The 25,390-nt window shown below is 31.3% G+C and overlaps 2 protein-coding genes across 2 annotated transcripts in view; one reads left to right on the top strand and one right to left on the bottom strand.

Annotated features, from left to right (window-relative positions):
• Positions 1–15,404: 15,404 nt before the first annotated feature.
• On the bottom strand, positions 15,405–18,398 carry LOC126843554 (E3 ubiquitin-protein ligase TM129). Its single transcript, XM_050581151.1, has 6 exons — positions 18,004–18,398; positions 17,662–17,890; positions 17,355–17,588; positions 17,127–17,289; positions 15,920–16,068; positions 15,405–15,840 (listed from the first exon to the last, which is right to left on the bottom strand). The coding sequence occupies exons 1-6, from the start codon at positions 18,212–18,214 to the stop codon at positions 15,702–15,704; spliced, it is 1,125 nt and encodes a 374-aa protein (XP_050437108.1). The 5' UTR covers positions 18,215–18,398; the 3' UTR covers positions 15,405–15,701.
• Positions 18,399–22,432: 4,034 nt separating this feature from the next.
• The window catches only part of LOC126843019 (thyrotropin-releasing hormone receptor-like), a 95,430-nt gene continuing 92,472 nt past the window's right edge, over positions 22,433–25,390 (top strand). Inside the window, exon 1 of the mRNA XM_050580313.1 lies at positions 22,433–22,746. The gene's annotated coding sequence lies outside the window, so the exon portion shown is untranslated. The remainder of the gene's footprint in view (positions 22,747–25,390) is intronic.

The raw sequence follows: 25,390 nt of genomic DNA, 5'->3' as shown, positions 1-25,390 counted from the left end.
AAAAACTCATTCGAGGCCTAGAAATAATAATTAGTTCAATACATGCAGTTTATCCGCACGAAACATCTCTCTGCACGAAATGGTGTATTTTTTTTTTTTTTACTTTTTAGTTCGTCTGCGCTCGCTCTAGGGACGTTAATTCGCCCGTCTATAGGTACGACTATACCTAATAGGAAATAGGAAGAACGATTTACAAAAAAATATATTAACTAACTACGGCAAGTACGAATCTTGTGGCGGTTAATCCTGGATGTCGTGTCGACGGCGGAGGACGAAAGCGAGATAGTAGCCTTGAGATATTATGAGCGTGCGTTCCTACATATAATTTAAGTATGAAAAAAAAAATGCATATACTTATAACCTACACACGTCATCGGCAGCGGTACTGTGTTGTTTTGAGTCGGAAAGAAGAAAACGCGGTAAATTAATTGGTCAAAAACACGGCGAAGGCCTACATCCGAGTGAAAGTTTTGAGAAAAATTGTATTATTATTTTCGTTGTGCGTACCTCCTGCGCATATTACCATTAGACAGGCAGAGTGCACCAAAACTATTATTATTATTGTATGAGTTTTTGTCGCGTCGGGTGGCAATATCATCTTCGTTCGTATATATATATATATATATATATACAATTTATATATATCATCATAATATATTATATTTTGATCGGCACTTTGGTAGCGCTGTTATATGTGCGGTGTTCAATATGTGATCGATGACGCCAGAACAAATCAAAAGTATAAGACAATCGTCTGTGGTGTTCTAAACAAGGACAGTGTTAAAAAAAAATTTAGATCCGCGTGCTCGTCGTCCTCTCCTTTGGGCTGGGACCGCCAAAGAAAAATATGCAAACGCGTGTATGTGACTCTACCAACAAGAAATATAATAGGTAAATAGAGACTATATTATACTATACTACGCAATGTTGGCGGTACATCACGACTGCGTGGGCACGCGGATCGTTTTGCATGCCTATACTTATGGGTTTATTTTTTTTTTTTATTTCAATCCATTAGCATACATAGGTATTCGTTTCACCGGCCACATAGGCAAGAGACATACTAATAATATGCCAGTGCAGACTTTTACCCGACCAATATTGGACAAAAAAGCGTGGCGCCAGCGACAAACCGTATACACTTGATTTTTATCGTTTGTAAGCCGAGCTAAACCATCGTCGGTTAGACCAATTATTATTTACTACCAGTTCCGGTCCAAGATAATCTGCGACCCGGCGCTTGAATACCGCAAATAAAAAATAATAATAATAATTGAGGAGTGCCACTGCCGTCTTGACGGAGCATAGCAATCAATCGTTCCGTCAGATTTCCATACGCGGTCGGTCGATGCGATTGGCTTGGAAAAACTAATTCAGAATAAATCATTGGCAGTTTAGGTTTAGTTTTACCAAGCACGTAGATGTGCGCAAAAATGTTAAGTATGCAAGTACAAAAACCGTCTATTTAATCAATAGCAAAATAAAAAAATTGCGGTACTTTAAAAGTCATAATACATAACTTAATAATTAGAGAATTTAAATGGTTAAAATGTTAAATAAATACTCTTAGTCTTTAAATATACAGTGGTTGTTTATGTATAGTTTGCCGGCTAATATTTGTACGGATTGTGTACCAACGTTAATATCGTGTACCGTTATGAATATTCGTACATTTCTATTTAAATTTAAAAGCAATTTACAACCAAATTCACTTTCGAATATTTGTAGATAGTTTTAAGTTTCTTTTAATTTATGCACAATATATATTACGCATAATGTTTTATAAAGTGATGTAGTTTCATAAAATCAAGACAAAATCAACAAAATCTGCATTAATGTTAATAAGCAAATTGTCAAATGTCACGAGATCTAAACCGTTTCAGCCCAATTTGTTTTATATGCACACATAAGCGTGCACATTGGAAAGGATAAAATCGTTTGAAAACCGATCAAGCACACGATTAGATACAGGCAATATAATATTATCACAAGTACATACAACGCGGTACGTCAAATGTTGTGTCCAAGGTTCTAGGTAACTCTGCAATTACCCTATTATAGTGTCTACCGCTAGGAATTTGTCAGCTATCACCGAGTTCATCAAAAGAGTTGACGGATTAGAGTTAAGTGAAACTACCATGGTCTAGACGCACGGCAATTTGAGCAGATAAGACGGTTTTAGCTAAACTCTGAGAATGGGCATGGGATCCTTTAGCTGTTACAGGCTGTATGTATGCATATATTATCTACACTTGTTCAAAATCTAAGTAAATAATCGTCTGCCAGTATGGGACGGTCTTCTAGTCCAGTTCACACGCGAATTGCTGGGCGACATGAAACGTTTCATTCGGCAAAACGACCGGAAGAGCAAGTACATATTATTAATGCGTTTTAACGCACTATTGTTTGCTATAGGCCACGAGAGATTACCATATATATATGTTATTTTTGAAAAGGGAAAACTATTCTAGAAAACCAAATAAAATAATCCCATGACACATTTCACGTGGCTTTCTCGCGCAACAACCGAAAGGGACACTTTTGTTTTTCTACTCGCGCAAACCAGTAACCGTACTTGGTAACAGTCGAGGTATAAAATTAACCACGCTATTAATAACTGTACCACACTGTTTTATTCTAGTTGATATCATTATGTATTATTTCAAAAACGCCGAAATCCGGATTAGAGAAACGTCAAATCAGCCAAATTTCTCACGGTAAACGTTTAAATATTTATTCAATTGAAAAAAAAATGCAACATCAATGACCTAAAAAATTAACAAGAGGTAGTGTACAATTAACAAAATACATATATAATAATTAGTATATCTTCGTTGAAATCATAGTATTCTTATATATTTATTATTTTTTTAGTAGAAAGTTTTTATACATTAACATAGTTCCATACATTTCGAATAACTTATAATATTAGGAATTATCATATTATACTCATAATTAATGTGTATTCATATAAAACATATTATGTTATGGCTGTTAGTTGTTACACTTTTGCACTTATTTTATAATATCTGTACTCAAGGATTTTATCTTGTTACCTATAATGTACATTTTGAAATGATTTTTCTATTTGAATAAAATTCTGTTAATTTTTACCTTCTTACAAACTATAAAATATAATTTATAGCTAATAGACAACTTTGGCATACATAGTATAAACTATAAACCTATTTATAATTGATATGCTTTCTTAGCATCTATTATTAATAGTAATGTAAAACATGTACAGCAATAGCATTACATTTTTCTACAGTGAATTATTTTCAGAATAGATATGAAAATAATTGTACCGGTCATCAATTGGGTTTGACAGAAAAACATTTTTTTAGATACATGTGCTATGTACTACAAATTCCAGTATTATCGTTACAGCAATTACTTTTATTTGGAGTTTTGACACATTATTTTCCGTCCAAGTCCAAATCCGTTAATTTGACCAACCATAGAATTTTTTTAACACCAATTTTGCTTTCATGCTCAAATATTGTAATGCATTCTTCAATCAACATAACTACTGTGTAGTATACTTTAAAAACAATTGTTTTACTTGTTAAATTTATTATTATGTTTACAAGGCGTATTGATGTTAATAATTACAAAACATTTATGTTGGTTTTTAAATAAAAATAAAAAATAATTGAATCCATACACTTATTAGTCTCTTATTTGATTATAAAATAACATAATTTAATTCTCAGGGTTGATTCATATTTATTACTATCGTATACCTACTTACAAACAGTAAAGTAAACAATAGACTAAACCTGACTTTCTGTTTTGTCAAAGTATGTTGCCAGTTAAAATAACTATTTTTCTGTTTCCATTAAGTTATCCTCTTTAGTACGTCTCCTTGAGCCTAATAACAGATATTACCGGGTGTTAACGGTTTTTTTTCTGACTTACCTAGTGGTAGGTAAATAAAAAAATAATGGTACTGCAACACGCGTCGTGTAGCTGCCCATTTTACAACTGCAAAATGAATTGGCAGTATTCTATAAAGGTTAAGTAATTTCTCGAACCACTCAAATATCTGGAATTTACTATAGGCACTTGAAAATGGACAATTTCTCGGAAGAAATGTTTACTACGTGACCTGAATGGTTCTGATCTGTTATTATAAAAACTTGGGAGTTAAGACGTCAAATTTTTCGTCTTCGACATTTTCGTTTTGTAGCACTATAGACAGTACAAAATTCCGGATATCTAGGTTAAAATTTGTCTTCAAGTTAAAATGACTAAAGTATCGCAGTAATGCTTAAAAACCCAACAAAAGAAATAATAATTATAGACTAAACGAAAAGTGGTATTTTATAAAAAGTCGGTATCATGCGTTGTATCATATTGACACTATTATGCAAAATTCCTACACCGTAGATCAATGTTTAAAAATTGTTGACAACGTCTCACTCCACAAACTACTCACAAGGTTCTCACTCTCTCCTAACCGCGATAGAGGACCACTGAAGGATGACGATGGTATCAAACATGCAAAATAAAAATAAGTGACCAAAGTGTAGGCACCTTACAAAAAAACAGCATTTTACAAAAATGTATTTTCAATTTCATTATAATTATAAGGACGTTATGTCCCGTTATAACTCTTATTTATTAAGGAGTTCTGTATGGGCAATTTGTCGAAGAATTTTAATTAATAGCTAACTTAAGTGTATATTATTAGTACAAAAATAGCGTTTCTTGCTTTGCAATTAATTGTTTTGACATACTATCACAACTTCCAGTGACTACTTTTTTCAAAACATTTTTAACATACACCTTACTACGGTTTACGCGTACTTAACAACTATTACACCTATGTGCGTTTTATTCAGTTCTAGGAGTTCTTGGCAACATTTTTCCTGTTTTCTTTTATGAAGTACTTAATATTTATGAATATTTTACTAACGTATAATACTATTATATTAGACTGCTCTTGAGTTGTCATAGGAATAATGTTCACCACCGTAAACTGATAAGTAATTCTTAACATGTCGCACAAATGTTAAATAATACATATGTGGTTATTTTTTGTATTACTGCCAAAAAGTGCATTTTTCCCTTTTCAGATAACGACTATATATGCATCCGGTTTGGAAAGTGGTAGGTATAATATCATTTATTGCGATTTTACTTTCGTCCGGATGCCGATTACCAATTGTCCGGTGTTCGATTTTTTTTTTATATATTTTTTTCTTTTTGGTCACGTTAGTCGTGTGCAGACAGCATCCTAGGAAAGTAGCATTTCTTTAATTGTCCCGAGGTCGTCAATTGTGCATTGCGTTCATGTATAGTTATATCTCCGGAAGACGATCCCATGCGTTTGTATTGTGCTACTTTTTTCTCTTCTTTTTATTTTTCTAACAGTTTTTGTGTTTTTACTATATAGTTCCAATCACCTCCGCCTACGCCGCACCTAACTCGCTCTATTCAAAAATAAGAGTCCCACCCCATTCTAGGCCCAAAACCAGCTAAGCGGAATCGAAGTAGAAATTTTATTCTACAGATAATATTTTAACTACCACCCGCCTACGAAGAACGTTATGTGTATACTTAATATTATATACAATTAAATTAGACACACTCTAACATCTGGTCGTTCTTTCTCTACTTCAACTATACATACACGTTTACAATAACACCTCTGTCGAACATGGCATATTATACCTTCATATCGCATAAAATATCAAATCGGCTAGCCTACAACCTCGATCGGTTCCAAGAGTTAAGGTAATGTAAAATAAATGAGCCAAGTGAAACCCATTAAGCCTTTAAATTGACAAAAATCGACCATCAGTACCACATTCTAGTGGGTGGTTATGTTAATTTGTCAGGAGCTAGAATAGAGTGGAAGGTGAGTTTTGTTAGTGGCTAGAAAAACTTGTCAACGCCTGCCAACCGATGTTAAAAGTCAACAGGCGAACCGTCTAAATGTTTCTAAGGATGATAATTGTGTTTGTTAGTGGATTAACTGTTATTGACATTGCAAGAATACAATTTATAACGGGCTCAATCTTGTCAACGTATGCATCAACATAAAGCAGCATGGTCGATGAGATCACATTAAGAAGAATCGATGTGCCAGACAACAACTAACGCATGTACCGTGCGTCTGCCTATTGTACTATGGCTGATTCTTATAGGACTAGTTGATCCGTTACAAATTCTTATTCCATAAAAGTCAATCAAATTGGGAAATTTACCGTCTTATAAAAATTACAGAATAATATAAATGTATTTAGTTTAAATTTTAGACGTCAAATGAAAGTTACAAGTGCATGTAAAAGATTTCTATGATCAATTTAAATTAGAGTAATTATTATTTTACTATATAATTATGAAAAAAACCCAATTCACAATAATAAAATTAAAAACATAACAAAAAACATTTTTGTCGATTTTATTGTGGATTGGGTTTTTTTAACAATTAGATATCTATGATTTTTGCCGTTTTTACCTATTCCATGATTGTTACAATATAATTTTAAAAAGAGGCATTTTTTATACTTGAATTTATTTTTATTTTTAACTTTTAAAGAAATTGATCAAAATTAAAATTAAGAACAGTGAATTCATAGCATGGCGTACATTAATGTTATATAGATATAATATATTGCCACTGTTCCTGTTTAAGAGATCCTCAAAGACTTTGTAACGGCAGTGGACATGTAGTAGTATGGAAAGTTATTGTCTAAAACGATCCGCTACATACTTCCATCCAGCCTGTGATTGAAATCACCATTTAAGAGTACTATAAATGGACAGTAAACAGTGACTCGTGTACGCGGTCATTCTTTAAAGAATAATAACATATTTATTATTTCAACGAAAGTGTTTCAAATAGTTCTACGATTATACGAGAAACGTGCATTTCTTTTTCGGTATTTATTGTTCAATTCAAAGCTCATGTCCGTTCTTTATTAAGTCTTCGCAGATTATTATACATCCAATTGGAAATCTCACGGTTTAAAGCCATTGTAAACGTTTAGGCATTGAGATTGCGCCGAAACCTACAAAATATATTTCATTTGTTATTTTGACATAACGAACAATAATGGAGCGTTTTTTATTTATGAACGATTAACTGCAAATGATATACTATTGAGCCAATAAAACTGATGTATAATAATTTCACATACATTAGAAGCTTTGGCATAGAACCCGCAAATAACATGGTTACAAATTATCTGTTTGAAAACCAAGAATGTAATGTTTCTTTGTACGGTACATTTTCTACCAAATATGTTTTTACCGCAATTTGTATAATAATATAACCAGATCATGATTTCAAATTTCACAAAAAGAAAAATATTATTTTTTGTTTGTCAATAATTATCATTAGGCCATTACTCGTGTTTTAAACTATATGCCATTGCACCTATTTTTACATGTTTTAGCCAGATGTGAATTTAGGGAGGTAATTATTATTATTATTATTTACTATAAGGGCAATTACCCATTTCCCGTTCAAAAGAAAAACCGCTTAAATACATATTTTGCGATAACATGCGGTTTAGACAGATCAGAAGTAAAAATATTAATATTGTTGTCACTGATCTGATGTAGTAGATAAATGTCTTAGGGATGGATGGTTAACGTTCACATTTTAATAGTCAATCAAAATTCGGATGTCTAAAAAGCCAAGCTGTGAATTTTAAGGTATTTTGTTTTTATCCGAGTGAGCCGTTGAGATTTGATATGGTCTCTCGGGTCTTTTATCTCCACGCCACATACGGCGTTATAGTATAATCATCAATGTCATCATTAGACATTAGTACTATTTTGATGTAAACGATAAGTGATATATTTATTACCACTTTTACTTTTTAAATAATATCATATGATACTCCAGTACTTAATCTTTAGAAATAGAAATGATTTACTTATGTTTTTTTTTTCAATACAGGTAAAGGTAGAATGTATTCATAATTATTATGATTATTTCCTTTTCTTATGTATATAAAAAAAACTGTGCGTTCGCTTGGCGCCGCGGTATCATGTACAAGTTCTGTTGCGAAATTCGTATGGTCTTCTTCGGAACGATTTACGATCTGCTTTCGAATTATTTTTTTTTTTTTTGTAAGGTCGAAAACGTGGGTGCTTGTTAAGTATTAATATTTATGATGATAATAATAATAATAATAACAATAATGATATGTAAAAAAAAAAAACTACAGTAAACATTGTTTACTTGTGACCCCAAACTGGCGTCGTTCATTATCATATTATATTGCTGTTGGGGGCTTTCTTTGGACCTAGTCCAAAACGCGATGGCGACCGTATGGTATTTTTTTTTAATATTTGGCGTAATAAACGGTCAGGTATAACGCGGAAAGCGAGAGAGAAAAGAAATATACTTATTTTTTGTATTATTTAAACGGGGCGGTAACGCCGTGGAATGTAGGTCGCAGTGTGTTGTTCTTTTCGAAGCGCAGGGTCAAGACTGAGCCCGGCGTTTTATCACCTACGACCTGAAGTCTAAACGCTCACCAGATGACCTGGATATGGGTAAGTATGACGGTCCGCTTAAGGCCTGAGCACGCTGCGACTTGACGATATTTCTTGTATTTTGTTGTTGTTGTTTTTTTTTTTTGGATACTTTTGCCTTCGACCATCAGACGGGCGCGCGATAATAAGCGTCTTGAAAACATTGGCCGGGATGAAAGTGCTTCTAATACTAATTGGACCTGTACTCATACGCACATTCGAAATTCTAGGTTTGCATAGAATTGCACACGTCGAAAGTATTGAAAATAACAACAGCGACATCGCCTTTATGGACGTACAATATCGGTCTCGGTCCCGCATAATGCCTAATGGAAAACATTCGCTGTATGAAACGTTAACCGTTTAACAGAAACGGAAAATATGTTTTGTTTACATATCGCCGGTTAAGAACTCATTTTCCGCAGTGTTTTCACGGACATGTCAACTGGTCAGTGAAAACAGAAATTTCACTACTAAAAAATATATATACGGGTAATATGCAAAATGAATCGTTAACGGTGTCCCCGATTCCGAACGTAGACAAGTATTGTACCGGGTTTATAAGAATAATAATGATAAAATAAAATAAAAATACCCGTACATCATAGAGATAATAATAACATGCTGTTTTGAAAATTGTAAACAAATATGAACATCATCTGACATCCGCCGTATTAAAGATACTTATCAGTTATCACATATATTTTAAACTTGTATTTAGAATTGATTACTTGTATAATAGTGTTTCCTTCTCATGGAACCTAAACTTAAGAAAATTTAAATAAATATTTCCATTTTGAATGCAAATTATTTCTTATCGTGATCATCTTGATCCTTGTTCAATGTCGAGGACTGCTTTTCGGCTAATCGATAGTGTACTGCGCAGTACCGCCGAAGAACAGCGTTCTAAGCAGAAAAAACCAGCGAGCCTATACTGCACAAGTATTTGCGTGCCATTGCTTAGAGCGATTTGTGATGGTTAAACTCGTTTTGAAAATCTGTTTGTTTCAAAATTATTATTTTTAAGTTTTACTACCTATGTACCTACACTTTCATCGAAAGTAATACTCAAAACAAACGAAATGTGGGAATTATGTAAATCACTGAATGTAAAAACTGTGAGTTCCGTTGTTTTAATATAAAGTCGTATGAGATTACAGCTATGTAAGAGGTTTATACAACTAAATCTCTTGAGTTTTGATTTCTATTTCTAAATCTTACCACGTTCTAGTTTTAGCTTTATTGTGTCTGTAGACACGATAACTTTTTTTCTTGTTGACCGATTTACTCATGTAGCACCACATTTAGATCTAAAATCGCATACAGATGGTACTTTGGTGGGTGAAAAGTAAAAAAATCAACTCCTACCCTCCCTCCGAAACCGGAGGCGGGGTTAAGTTTTTTCTTTCTTCTATATGCCTCATATATGTTTCCTTATCAGCTAAATGCTCATTAATATTATTAAACTAGTATAAATTATATTAAGCATTTCATTTTATTGTAAAAAGATTTTTATAAATAAGATAATAAAAAGGGGCCAAACAAAATGTACCGTGATTACGTTAATGTAAACACTTTTTTACTTTTTATTTGAAGGAAACAGTCAAGAGAAGTGAAGAGTTAAATTTACCACAAATGTGTAAGTTTTTATGGGCATCTAATAAAATTAAACAGTGTAGGTACATAAAAAAAGTGAAACCCAGATTCACAGGGTTATTCAAACCGAATTACAGTACTAAGGCACTCAAGACAATATTGTTTGTCTCGTTCGCCTGATATTGTATTTTTTCAATCAGTACTATAAACTACAGCTATTGTTTCCGGATGGGTGAATCGTGATCACCGTGTTTCCAATAACTAATTGAGCCTTCTAAGTAATTGGTTAGATATAATAGCGTTCATGTTAAAAAAATATTAAAGACGAAAAAATTGTGTAATGATATATCACGGTTTTTTTTTACAAAAATGCATCATAGTTATAAAATAAATTACTTATTGCAGAAATATACAGGTTCCGGTTGAGTCGTAGTATATTGAGACCACCATTTTAAAGTGACATAAAAAGTACATGAGTAACACTGTATAATATTTAAAATAAACATGTAGGTCTTATCACCGTGTTCAAACTTTATTTACTTATATAACACAACAACTTTTTGGTTAGTTGTTCCACGTTTTTTTTATAATAAACTGTTGTAAACTGATTACTGAATCAGAACATTCAAGCAGTCAATTCAAAACTATTTTGTAAATTAAATTTTTTTAACGTATATATTCTTATAATAAATAGTATGTTATGTAAAACCAATTACTGTATAGGGATAATAAATAATAATCATAAACCATTAAACAAACAATTTCAGTAAATTATTTCTCCAAGAATTCAAAATAGTTTTCTAGATCATGAACTATGTAAGCTTAAGCTATCTACATAGATGATCGATGTAAAGCTACAACTATAGTATATGTTAGAGTTTGAAATGTGTGTGCACTAGTACACGGGAACACGAAGTAATGTTATGCACGTTTGATGTCGTGGAATAGCTGCTTAAAGTAAGTTTATCAAAACAACTATGCGATCTAAATACCGTCGTTTAAGAAGATGATTGCCGTACTATAATTAATTATTATTGTACATGCCGTTTTGCTCCGGCCAACCCGCAAAACTCGTCCGGATTCCGTTCTAGTTTTTTTCTGTGCACCCATAGGTACAAAGAAAACAAAATATTATGATGTTTGTTATATTGTGTAACTATACGAATTATTTAGTTTATTATTACCGGGTAAAACCCCGAATTAATTTCACTTTTTAGCCACAAATTAAAATTTTTAATTAATTTATTTAAAAAAAAGCGTATGTTTAAAAACCGGAATTAATTCGGATTATATGGGGTTTCGGTTTTGACTTTTGACTATATAGGTACAAAGTCTTGCCATACGACCTTGATAAATATTGCCGGTTAGACAATAATATGTTAAGATGTACCATGGGTCCATGTATGACTACTTTGGTACACCGTACAAACCACAAAATAGCAATAACAAATCAAAATGATAGGTAGTAGACAGCATTCGTACGGAATGCTAATAGAGATAATAAGTTTCTCACATATGCTCTTGTTTTTTTTTAACACAATTATAGAGATATTTTTCTTAAACGGCTGAAACGCTAATGAATCGAATGACTATGTTGACTTGTAAGTGTTATAGTTTTTATTGAAAGTAAAAATTGAAAACAACTGTTAATATTGCTATTATAGTAGTTCTATTAACAATTGACTAAATGAGAGCACACTGAGTTACAGAATATAATATATATCTTATAATGTTTGCTTTGAAACTCTTGGGAGAGTAGTGTTTCTATTGTTTCTTTCCATATTATTACTATAATGCTCAAAAACATTCTTGTATTGCCCTGAAAAAAAAGTACAATTTCAAATACCTAATTATTTTTTTCTTCTAAAAGAAAGTCTTCTTATATTATAAACCTCAGATTTTGATGTAATGAAAGGTTTAAAATTACCATTTGTTTTAATTAATGTTTTGTAATTAAATTAAAATAAGAACTTAAGAACCTTCGAAGTTTTATCCGTATAACAAAATATCAAAACCGGTGGGATTTTATCATAAAAAATATAAAGGTAAGGTTTGTGTATCCCATATAACAAAATGTATTCGTTGGAAATAAATACAACATAAGATAATCCAGTATTACGAGTTAAGTAAAAAATACTTCTCGAAGCAGAACTTGTAATTTGGTTGTTTTCTATGATTTTAAAAAAGTAACACGAAATCCACTTACTCTACGCCAAGACAGTTTGCCGTGCCGTCAGGTGCTGCCTGGGTCTTTCAATAGAGTCAAAACCATATAAAATAAAAGTACTGATGTCACTGAAATCCTTAATACTGAAGTATCCGAATTTGACGGATTATCCGAATGTTTGGATTAGAAATTTAAAAAAAATTGTTTAATCCAAGTTAAATAATAAAAAACTGTTACAAAACGTGAATATAAAGGTACGTTTATTTAAAACAATAATAATTGTATTATTTAACTTCGGTAAAAAAAAAATTGGATAGTTCGAATAATCTGAACTATTTAGTACTTAAATACTAGTTTGTTCACTCTCAATTTATTTCTTGCAATTGTCAATACATTTTCACTGAATTAAGTATAATGAAAATAAGTAATTACTAAATAAGATCACGTGTTGTGCGTTTATATTCCGCGTTCAGTTAAAAGTAGAGAGTTTAAGACTATGTATATTAATTCGTTGTTTTCACAAGAATGTTAGTTGATTTTAATTTTAAACCAGACTGTATAAACATCCTGTTGCAAATGAATTTATTTTAAACGGTGTACACAATAATGTTCAGCTATATGATGAGGTTTGTTTTACATGGATTATGGAAATATGTAGTACAATAGGCGATTAAAAACAAATATCCATAATAAACAGTTAATACAGTTAAGTCAAAAAAGAACAACGTTTAACGGATTAAAAGACAACTTATAAAATACATATTTAATACCTCAATTAAAATTTGTCTGATTTGATTGCTAATCTAGTATTCTTCATGCGCCAACCCAAATCAGTATAATATATTGTTTTGTTAAACACTCATATTATTATTTACACTTGTATTAGATATCCGAAATTTTAATACAAATAATAATCACGATAGTTATGTTTAGAATAAATGCTTTTAACCTTGTCTACAAGAATTTGTTCTACTCGAACAAAAACTTATAACTTAAAAGTATACAAAAATTGTATCGGATCTGCCAACAATAACAATTTTATTGCTAGCCTTGTTAAAATTAGCAGTGATTCTGTGCGCTATGATATTGTTATAATAGCTAAAAAAAAATTGTCTATTATTGTTAATAGTATACGATTTAAACACAGTCCGTCACATTTAAATACAAAAAAAAAACCTAACTTTTTCAACTATGGCGTTATTCTTATTGTCGTGAGAATTCGGTGCACAAAACCGAGAGCGGACTGTGTGCAGGTATTCCTCAAGAAAATAATATGAGATATAATAATGTGATACACATCTGTTGCGAATGATCGAAATCCGTTCGGCTGTCCAAGAAGACATTTCTATTAATCAACCGTTGTCCGTCTCGACCACAAGTGTCAATAAAACATACAGCCGACGTCTTGGCGTGAGACCGTCTGCGGGTGACACACTTTTTTTTCCTCTTCGCTCTCCAAAATCGACTGTTTTATATAATAAAAAAATAAATATCGTGGACGGCACGAATAAGAGGAAATTCGTAATAAAAAAAAAAATAAAAAAAATGACAAGACACGAGGATAGACTTTAATAACGCGTGTCTATCGTGGGTGCGATTTGACCGCCATCGTATGACAACCAAGAAAACTCAATTTTTATACACAGCTTCACGATTATACTTGACTCGGCCGATTAGAAAGTCTAAAACCGCACTACCCGGGGGTCCCGTCTATCGGTGCTGATTATTAGCCACTAGTAGTTGTAACAGAATGTGCAGGATACAAACGAAACTGTGTGCACGGGTGTTCCGCGGTAACGCGACCACGATCCTCTATCATACCGACCCGGTGTTACCTATATAATATTTGATTTATACAAAAACAACATACTGGTAGCCGAACGTTCACTACACGGAAGGGTCATCAATTTCCTATTTCCTATGCATGCCATATAAAGCCGTGAAACATAGAAAATCGTATTTCGGCATTATTTAATTTCAAAAAACATAATATTATAATTTATGAAAGTGTTACCTGCTCAGATTTTGGTTTAAAATTATTACAATGCACGGAAAAAATAGTTGGATCTACTAAGACTTAGTATAGTTAGTAGGTACATATTAAAAAAAAATAGTTGTTAATTAAATATTTTATAATTGATCGTATTTAGTAAACTAAATTTGAAGAAAAAAAACTTAAATGGTTAACTTAAACCTTTAAAAATAGTGTACTACATTTTGAAATAGTGGAAGAATCCATTGAACAGTCGAAGAAGCAGTAGGTGCCCATAGCTTTAATTACTACGTACAACGACTACTTGTGTAAGAAATATAGACTAGTTCGAATCGCATAAATTATTTTACCTTTTTGTTTTATAGTATGTAGAAGTAATTACCTGAATTATACTGACAATTTTTTACTTTTATGTGTAATACATTAATTAAGCATAATATGTTTATTCTACTAAATAACTGAAATCTTTGAATTGCATAATATGTAAGTAATGCATATTTTTTAGTTAAAATTTGATAAAATTGTAGTCGAAAGCATAACTAAAATAATATAAGTACAAAAAACTAAATTAAAAATTTTCTTTTTAAAAATGTTTGTTCGAAACTTATATGCATATTGTATTTTTGTTGAGTATGTTATATTGTTAAGGTTGTTAAATGGTTAAGTAAATATTTTTTTTTTTGTAAAAATACAGATTTTTATGTCTTATCTAAAATGTTTGTGGTAAATTAATAGGAAAACAATGTATAACATTTTATAGCATCGATTCAAATGTATTCTATTAAAGTCATAAACGTAATATTTTATTAAACAAAAGAAAAATCATAGTTTAAAAACTTTTTAATACCTTTATACAATAGTAATATAATTATGACAGAAAAATTAAACCAAAGTGTTAAAATAAAGATCTAGTATAACATGAAATATAGTTTATAAACAAATAAATATTTTACAGTTGTTATTACAAGTCGGAAGCAAAATATTGGCAAAATTAACTTTATTATTATTAAAATATAATTTAGTGTTAAAATCTGTTAGACTAAGAAAAGTTGTTTTTTTTTTCCAATAAAACTTCAACTTATTTTTATGTACTTAATTAAAAATGTCTAAACATAAATCATTTAATAGATTGAATTTAGTTAATAATATAAAAAAAATAAGTCTTTTCTTACAAAGTATTTTGTGATGAACATTTTTGTTAATTATTATTAATTATAACTGGTTAGGTTATGTTAGGTACACAGAATAAAAAATGTCTTTTTTTTTTGGTTTCTGAGAGAATAACAAATGTTTTTTTGGCAAAACAATTACTTAATCTGTTCAAAACCGTTACAAAGTTACAAGTAAAATATTTTTAAAAAAATTATAATAAGAAGAATACTAGTTATATATATATATATAATATCACAGTATGAGTATTGGCTATGACAAACTATTATGAAGCCATCAACTGGTTTGTTGCGCCAATTCAGTATTAGCCAACGGGCAAACGTCAAGTATACAAAATACACGGCGGCACAGAGGACAAGTACATTTTGACGAAAGCCACATTGTTGGGTTGTTCTGCGGTTGCCTCGACTCGTACCTTAAACCATCATTAAATACAATTTCTAACTTAAAAAAAAAAAACTATGAATTTTCATCTAAGCGTTTTAAATACAAACCATTTGGCCATGCAATCAACACACCACATGGGTCTACATTGACAAGAGGTACAATTTGGCATATCAGGGATTTCGGTATCGTCGCAACACTTGGTAAGTTTCACATCCGGAGGGTTTACCAAGCAGCCGGCACACGTAGAGTCATCCAACTGCGTGTATACATAGAACATAAAGAAAATGATGTAACCCAAGATTATATAATTCAGTTGGGCGTTTGCGAAGAGGGAGAAACTCCAAATTACAATTTTGGGATTAAGTATCCAATATTTTTAATATTAACAATGTATATATTTTAGTAAAATGCAATTAGTTGTATGGCAACTTAAGCCGTGCTTTATTAATAAAGCCTGCATATCAGCATTGGTCAAAGTTTAACATATAACAAATGGTAAACAATTATTAATTTTTGAATAGTTTTTTTTTTTTTTAATATTAAAAAACAGTTAATCTACAGTGGGGGTAATGTGAATAACATCATTTGAACACAACAGTTTTGAAAATCGCAAGCCAAGGAAAGACTCGAAAAACTAGTGTGTTAGCAGCTTATATGAACTTATTATGCATCAAATAAAAAATAGGTTAGGTTTGAACAATTATTTAATAGTACCTAATATGCTTTGGTTATCACTAGTTAAAAAATGGTTGAGACTAAATTTTACAATCAATTTGTAGTATGAAACTCCAAATTTATGACTTCAAAATTATAATCAAGGAACAATTAAATTAGGACCACATTGCATTGTAGAAGTTTTGAGGAAATATGTTGTGTCCACATATTTGATGAACAATAAACATGGAAGGTAAACATGATAATTAAAATATACAATTGTTAAGAATAACTCAAATTGATTAAATTTAACATAGTATTACCTATATCTTTTAAAGACTTCAGGAATAAATTAATATTTATGGAATGGAATACAATTTAGGCCAAAGCAGCCTTTTTTTCTGAAGAGGTTTTTGAACAAATTTTACAGTATTCATGAAAAACAACATTTTTAACAATGGGTTTAACAGATTTTCGCGCTTATTGCACGATAGCTAAGTGTGATACGAAAATTCTAAGAAGTGTTATGATTCTTAAAATAAAATTAGATTGGTTCATAGCTAATATTTGGTAAAACACGAAAATTTAAAAAGTGGTCAATAGCATATTATTTGGACTGACATCAATTATGTAATTTAATTTTGTTTGAAATATACGTACATCAGCGGCAGTAAAGTTAGTATATACTGGATTTTGGCATACTTGATCCCGAAACACTTCAATAAAGCGTTCGGTTCTAGAACGTTGCAATTTAATATTGTTAGCTATTTGAATAGGTTGACCAATTTTTTCTTCCAATGTTTTGAAATCTTCAGTTTTTATTCTATTTATTTAAACAGTTTAAATTAGTCAAATAAATATATTACAATATTATATAATATTAATCACCTTATAAAGAATGATTTGACACGAGCTCGAATGGGTATAACTTGAATGTTGATGAATTGTACTGAGCCGGGAGTGCCGTCGAGTGTTGAGCTATGATCATCAGAGCTATACACCATAAATGAACTTTCCATTTTTTTGGCCACACAAACCGAATGAGATTTAACAGAGATAACCCAATTATTAGTGACTATCGTTCGAGTGAGCGTACCGCAAGACAACGTTAGTTTTTGCAAGCTGTAACACATGGAATATGATTCAAGTCAAAATAGCTACATTAATGTGTGTAATGTTTAAACGATAAACTTACCATTGATATTCTGTAGAAATTTCATTTGCTACTAATTTCCAATCGGCTGGGTCGTATCGATTCAACAACAAGGCCAAAGGGTGATTTGCCCAATCGTTGGACATCCATTTGAATACGACTGAGCAACAACAGATAATAGGCAGCAAAGCCAGACAGCACAGCTCGTAAAAATGTCTATAGACAAACTCGGTTTCGCTATCATTAGCTATCAGCGTTCCTAACAAATAAACTGGGCGGACAAAAGACATAGCATATTACTTAATTTAAATAAATAATTACATTTGCATTTTTTATCACTACGATATACTAAGACAAGGTAACAGAGTTGTGAAGTGTACATACCGAACGGGATGCATGAGTGTACGATGACTGTCAACGCCGTCCGTTTGATGTGATGCGTAACGAAAGCGTCAAACTCTTTGCCGATGTAAGTTTCAAACAGATTTTCGACCGTCAGACCGTTAGAAACGAACTCAGTTGTCCTGAACACAAAACACGCCGACACTATGATGTAGAACAACGTGTAAATCAGCATTGAAGTCGAATCGAACATATTGCTGGTGATGTAACGCTAAGACAATACAACCGATCGTTTTCTACATAATATTATAAAACATAGCTACGAGAAGAGTTGGGGAAAATCGGCAGCAAAATTATTATTGTCACGAATAACTAGTTTCCTGGTAAAATAACATTCAGATTAGATGACCATCGGGTTTAGGTTTTCAAACCGAGTCAAAGATAAAGATAAATAGCTGATACGTGTTGCTGTTATCACAACACCAACTGTGGTCTTGTGATTGGTCCAAGAAACGGAGGGAAATTTAAAATGAAAAATAAATTAATTTTTGTGTGTTAATATATTATTACATTGATTGGTTTGCATGTTCGGTCCATAACTCATAAAGCTTAAAGCACAATATGGCGCAGACCTAAGACTTTTTATGAAAAACTATATTATAGCATAGATAAAATATACATGCAATTACATTACCTACATAGTATTAGGTATAGTATGTAATCTACGATTGTGACAGGAGTTCGCCCTTGTCTTGTCAGGCGACATAAATCGATTATTTGTGAAAGCCGCTTAGAACAATAAAAGCTAAGCTTTTGGAAAACTAGAAATAAACTGATTTTCACTTGTAAATTACACTTATCAGTCTTATAAACTATATCTACTTTCTCAAATTAACAACATAAAATTAATTTAAAGAAAAATATTTGTTTTTTAAATATTATGTTAGTATAACTGTTGTTGTTAATGGTGGTGTTTATACTTTTCGCAACTAACTAATGTTTACTTTTGACATTTCATAAATAAATGACAAAAAATATATGTACGAAAAAGAAAAGTATAAGTGATATAACTTCTTTTATATGACATGTTTTATTACTTCAGATTTAAGGAATATAATATACATACATTGTATTAAATAAAATCATTATTTTGACAAAAACATATATTTCTATTTTCTTGAATGCATTATATTTTGATGGCTTAAGGGTTGGTCGTGTACCTACGTCTCAAGCGGCACGCCTTTTAATACCTATAAATTGTCTTAAATGTACTCCTTATAAATTGTTTCTGTTGGTAGGGAGTATATATGTTCAGTGTATAATTTATATGAACAAAAACCATAATTTATCACTTGCAATTAATGATTAATTTAACAATTAAGGATTTATTAATCATAGTTAAATAATAATATTAATACTATAAAACCATTAAAATAATTAATTATTTAAAAAACAGACTGAATTATGATATGACACAATAATACTTATGTTCCGCTTATAATATAAAATAATAGTGTCACGTCATAACAAATTGCTGACGACTTATTATTTTGTATGTAAACAGTAAACACCAAACATAAAGTATTAGGTGTACATTGGACTATACTATATTTATATAAAAACTAGTCAATATAAAATATAGTGAAGTGTACAGTGTGTTCGATAAAAAAAGTTATTTAAATATTATCTTAGGTATACATTGTATCATCATACATGCAATCTCAATTATTATTTTCCTTTATTCAGTCATAGATATACAATATATTTTTAATAAATTATACCAATGCTATAGTCGTAAAGTTTATACTACAACTGTTTACACCCGATACACTACGCAATGTTTTATTAATCAATATTTGTTTAGAGGAATAAAGATAGGATAAGTAACATTTAAGTAGCTATTATTTAAATGAATTTAAAAACAAAAATTGTAATACGACAAAACGATTTATTGTACTACATCTACAATACCGAATGTTGTCACCTTTGATTTTATTAATTCAAACAAATATTTTCTTAGCTTGGCTTCGATGCTAAAATTATTACTATTACAAAACGGGTGTTCTTAATTATTTCTTATAATGCTATAATGGTCATAATTATAGACTTTATAAAATTAATTTTGATTTTATCTATTTTGTCGAATATAGATTGACAATTCTTATTTAATAATCTATTGCACGCATAAGGTATAAAATAAATACTTAAAAACAAGCATATTACGTCATTAAAAAATGCATACACATTTGTTAACCTACGCTGCACCTTAAGTAGGTAATGCAATACGTATGTCTAAATGTAAACATATTTTTTTTTGTACCGACATAAATATTAATTATTATACTATAATTTCTTTTGGACACTTTATAACGAGTTGTCTGATTCTAAACATGCAACGTTGTTGGAAAATAAGATACCTGCAGCATAATTTACGTATACAACCACACATGACATATTATAATTATTAACAAAGGTTTATCGAACAGAAAAAAAACCGAATATTCTTGCCTAGTTAAGAAGCAATTATATATTTGTAAACTGCGTTATATATTTTTTTAAATACTAAAAAAAAAATATTTTTTCAAATATGTTAAATGTCTTTAAGCAGCATAGATCATCGAGGAAAACTCAAACCAGTATTTGTGTATAAAGCAACTAAAAAACCAATTTAAAAAAAAATTAAAGTAAAAAAAACCTAATTCGTTATTTATAAAAGGTTTTGGCAACGTTTTTTTCTATATATTAGTATGTTATAAAGTAGTATTTATGGTATTGGTGAAATCATATAGATAATTGGTTCCACAATTCTATATTCACTTATGCAAATCAATACCAGCCTAGGCGATTATTCACTGAACCGCACGTTGCAGGAATATATTAAGTTAAATTATGTAAAACGTATATGGATGATCTTTTAATGTATTGTGCACACATTACAGGCCTAACACGGAATTTTTTTCTAGATGTTCTCATATTTTGTTAAGCGATCGAGTAATCGTGACCAAGGAAAACAACAAAACCGACACATATGTATTAATAATATAAATTTATAACTGAAACTTGACCTAACAAATATTGCGACCAATGTATGGCAAGTATGTATTATAAGTTTTAACTCCAGCGTGGAGAACACGTCATAAAATAATTGTGTGAACTTTCCTTAAAATATTAAGTACAACTAAACTACTATACGAAACCATAAAACTTTATTAAGTTACTATAATCAATTTTGGCTAATATAGAACCGTTTAAAAATAAGTCAATTATATACATCCAACGTCCCGTTCAATAACAAACACATAGTGTGTCTATCAATGTAAACAACTTAATAACACCGGTTAGCCGTTAGTGGCCACTACCAGAATAGGTTACACCGCCCAAATGATTTTATTGCATCGCCGCATTATTATGTTTAATTATGATAGGCGCCATCGGTAGTGCTAATAAAAAAATTATCACTCTAATGATTCGCTTGATCATACACTACAAACAGGCTAAGTGTCCTATATTAATCACATTTCTTGCTCCTAAACATAATAGTTAAATTTTTATGTTATATATATTTTTTTTTTTATTGATCTAGATTTACAACTTCGACTACTGAGGCCATTAGTTATAATTTTTGGTTTTTATATGTACATTTGACAATTTATAATTTGTAAGTAAGTTTTTGAATTTTGTTGAAGAGTTTCGTTGTGTTTAGGAATGTGTTCATATACATTATTAGTTTCTAATATTTAAAAACCGATAATGCAATATTGTCGTATGTGATGACTAATAATTGTTTTTTTTTTAACTTCTCCCAATTTTCTCAAGTTGCACACTTTGAAATAGGTATAAACAGTTTACCGTGTACTACACTTGATTTTTAGAACATCGTACACTTTATTAATTATGATAAAAATTACGGATGTCATGTAATTCTTAGATTTACATTGCAATCTCTAATTAGTAAAGGTAAACTTCTATTCGCAGTATGTTTTTGAAAATTAATAAGTGTACCATTTATACGTAAATGTCCTTCCGTTCTCTATTTTCTTTGTCATTTTAAACGCTGATAACGAAAACACATCAGCCTAAATTTGTTAGATTAAAAAAGTTCTTAATCTGTAGTTCAAAAAAAATATGTATATAACGTGACTTGACCAGCGACGGATAAGCTTGACGCGCGGATAAGCGTGCACGAAAGATCTATGCCCGAGTTTTTTGAAAAATATATATATATTTTTTTTAATTTTCGCAATAATATGATCGTGAGTAATAATCACAAAATATACAAATCGTGCAAAACGTAGGCACACGTACGCTTATAGCGGAAAGCGGGAAAAAATGTACAATATAAATTTAAAAAAAGGCGGACCTCTTGTTGCAGTACACGGGGGACGGACGGGGGGGCTGAGCGTTGGAGTCAGTGGCCGAAGACGACGGTGCTGAGGACTGCGACTGCCGCACATTGTCAGTACGACGCACGTGGTGTGCGCTCAAACAGACGTGAACTCCGGTCGCCGTCGCCGCCGCTTGTGCCGCCAAAAAAGTGCGATAAATCCGAACGGCGATTATTTGTTGTTGTTTAATGATATTTAATTTTTAAATCCACGTTAATTACCTCGGGTGTTAACGGAAAAAATAAAAAATAAATAAAAATTGCACGAGCGTGTGTTTGAGACAACCCGATCGAACTGCGTATTAATTAATTAATACATACAATATTACAATATACTATAGGTGTTATTGTGTGCGATACATCGACGACTAGGACTTACATCATCGCGCATGTTCAATGAGGTAAAATGTCTTAATTTATTGTAATTATACTGTGTACATATTATACCTAGTTAAACGTCGAAAAAAAAAAAATTCCTACTTAAAAAACACACGACCCATATATATTTTTCGTGCCGTAGTTGCGCGTGATCCGTCGTCGTTGTTATTGTTGTGTCCGAGCAATACTGTACAGCAATAAGATATAAAATAACAGTCGTAAAGAATAGGGAGGAAAAAACCGTTAACTTTGACATTATGTGCCCGCAGACTTTATCCGGATCCTATAAAGTATCAATAGAGTCTCCTGATGATAAATCTTCGGTAATGTGCATGTCGGGGGCCATCATAGCGACCTAGCCGGCGATCAAGGCAAAAAACCGATGACACCCGCTACTCTGGTCAATGTGCAGAACGGATTTTTTTATATTACATTGATTTGTAGTTTTTTTATTTCAATTTCGGAGAAACAAACACATTATCAAGATGAAATTGTTTTCCGGATCAGTCGTTTTTGACAGTACCGCAACCAGCTCGCACATTATTATACTTACTGTCCAAAAATTGGGTCAGCGAGTCTATCGGATAGCGAGTCAAAACGTTAAATTTTATTTCGTCCGAGTCGAGTGGAGTAATATTAAAAACAAAGGGAGAAAAAGTAAACGCGAGTTTCCAACAAAATAACGGAACATTTTTTTTAACAAGTTTTAAAAATTCTAATTTCTATTTCATAGTAATAGAAAAGTTGTCGATTTGTTCTGTGCGGGAAACAAAAATGTAGACCGGTAGACCCTTTCGTTGGATTCTACCTGAACCTAATGCATAAACTTGAAATAAAATACCAGTTTATGCCTTATGGGATCTTCGCAAAATAAGAAACACAAAGCCAGTTTTCGACACTACTGGTTTTCAAAGAAACTATTAAATATAATTCTAGACTGAGGGTAGAGAAGGATGGTCGAGGTGATTTTGGAGAATACCAATGGAGTTTTTTGCGCTGTTTTTGTCACGACCGCGACGGTTATTTGATAATAATTAGCGTACGGAGTAAAGTTTATTGCGGGATTCTTAAAATATACACGCCACAATAGAAGAACATCGCGGGAAGAAGAAGACAGTGGTTGTTATGCAGAATAGAGTTTATTTTCTAATCGAATAATTGTACACTAGTAAAAAGTTTATCAGACTATTTATAATTACTCCGGGTCGCGCGTCATTCAATGTGACTGTGTCGGAAAATGTCTCCAATACAATAACATTATATTATATCACTGATATGATCGTGTGTGCATAATAATTTCGGGATGCGAGTTACGCAACTATGTTAATTGAAAAAAAAAACATTTAAAAAAATAATATTATAAATATGCAGTGCGTATCAGTAAATTAAACAGCGATGATAACGTATTTGAGATAAAAATCTAAGTCCGACAGTGTGTTATAAGCCCATAACCGCCGGCAAAGATCTCGTCACTTTCTACGCCGAGATTTTTATTATATCTCTGCCAAAACGGGCAAATATTCGTCGCACAATACACACTCGTTACTACATATATAGTAATATGGAGCCGTCCTGTTCGCGGTGGTCTTTTGATGTCGTCTCTCTCGGGTCGACCTTCCGCCGCGGACCAGGTCTACTGCTAAAAAATAAAAAATTATATTAATAATAACATAATAATAGTGTAAGTAATAATAATAATGGCCAAAATTGTTGTAAGATCTACGCACGAGCGTGGAGTTTTGTCAGCGAATGCTTTCTATGTAGATATAAGAAAAAAACCCAATACAATTTTTTATTGCTAAAAAGATAGCCGCCAAAACTCGTACATCTCGTTTCGTATACCGCAATGATATAATTAAACGATTGTGAAAGTTTTCGCGATATCTTATATACACATATACATATTATTATATATCTTTTTATTTACAATCGAGAACAGAGTTTAATATAATATAATAATTATTGTTATGTAAGCGTGGAACACTGAGCGAACATCCTCGGCGAATGCCGGTTAACGGCACAAGCTAATACGATAATATTATTATGATAAGTTTTGTAATGGAATTACGATTATAGCAAAAACGCGTACAAGACGAGAGGGAAACCGAACACAAATATAATATTATAAATTGGGAGTGTTATAAAAATATTTAAAAAAAAAAAAACAATTATTATTTATTTTTTATTTTACTTACATCGTGCGTAAAACGACGAGATGGCAAGTAAAAAAAAATAAACCCGATATCCAATTATTTACCGGCGTATACACATAGCTAATACTAATGATAATTATTATTATGATATTTTTTTTTTTTATGTTTGACACATGCGTGATCAATTACTATTCTTATTATAATTGTTGCACGCTTATCGCGTTAATTACACGGGCTCGTCGAAAGGTGTTTTTGGATTTTAAATAACATTAACGCCACGGCCAAATGCGGCAAGTGTACCGGTAGTAATGACTTCGAAAATCGTCGGTAACGGCGTCCAAATATTATAATATTCATTATTTGAGCGTAAATAAAAAAAAAAAAAACACGTTTACAGTTATTATGTCAATCAATCCTGTTAATGTAATTACATTAAATCTAGAGAAGGGCAGCGCAGGCGGATGAGAGTAAATTATAGGTAAATAGGTAAATAATTGCATTTTCAATTTTGTAA

The sequence above is a fragment of the Adelges cooleyi genome, unplaced genomic scaffold (assembly GCF_023614345.1).
Source record: "Adelges cooleyi isolate 19-005CV unplaced genomic scaffold, UGA_ACOO_1.1 ACOO_flye_CR_arks_rails_tigmint_CR_PRNA_574, whole genome shotgun sequence".
Lineage (NCBI taxonomy): Eukaryota > Metazoa > Arthropoda > Insecta > Hemiptera > Adelgidae > Adelges > Adelges cooleyi.
This window is presented reverse-complemented; position numbering and strand designations above follow the sequence as displayed.

What these genes read in the sequence shown, in the direction of transcription:
- LOC126843554 (XM_050581151.1), bottom strand. Translation starts at nt 18,214, where the DNA reads ATGTTCGATTCGACTTCAATGCTGATTTACACGTTGTTCTACATCATA. An exon ending in ACACTCATGCATCCCGTTCG is followed by an intron (nt 17,891 to 18,003) that starts GTATGTACACTT and finishes TTGTCCGCCCAG; the next exon opens with TTTATTTGTTAGGAACGCTG. An exon ending in GTCAAATCATTCTTTATAAG is followed by an intron (nt 17,290 to 17,354) that starts GTGATTAATATT and finishes TTAAATAAATAG; the next exon opens with AATAAAAACTGAAGATTTCA.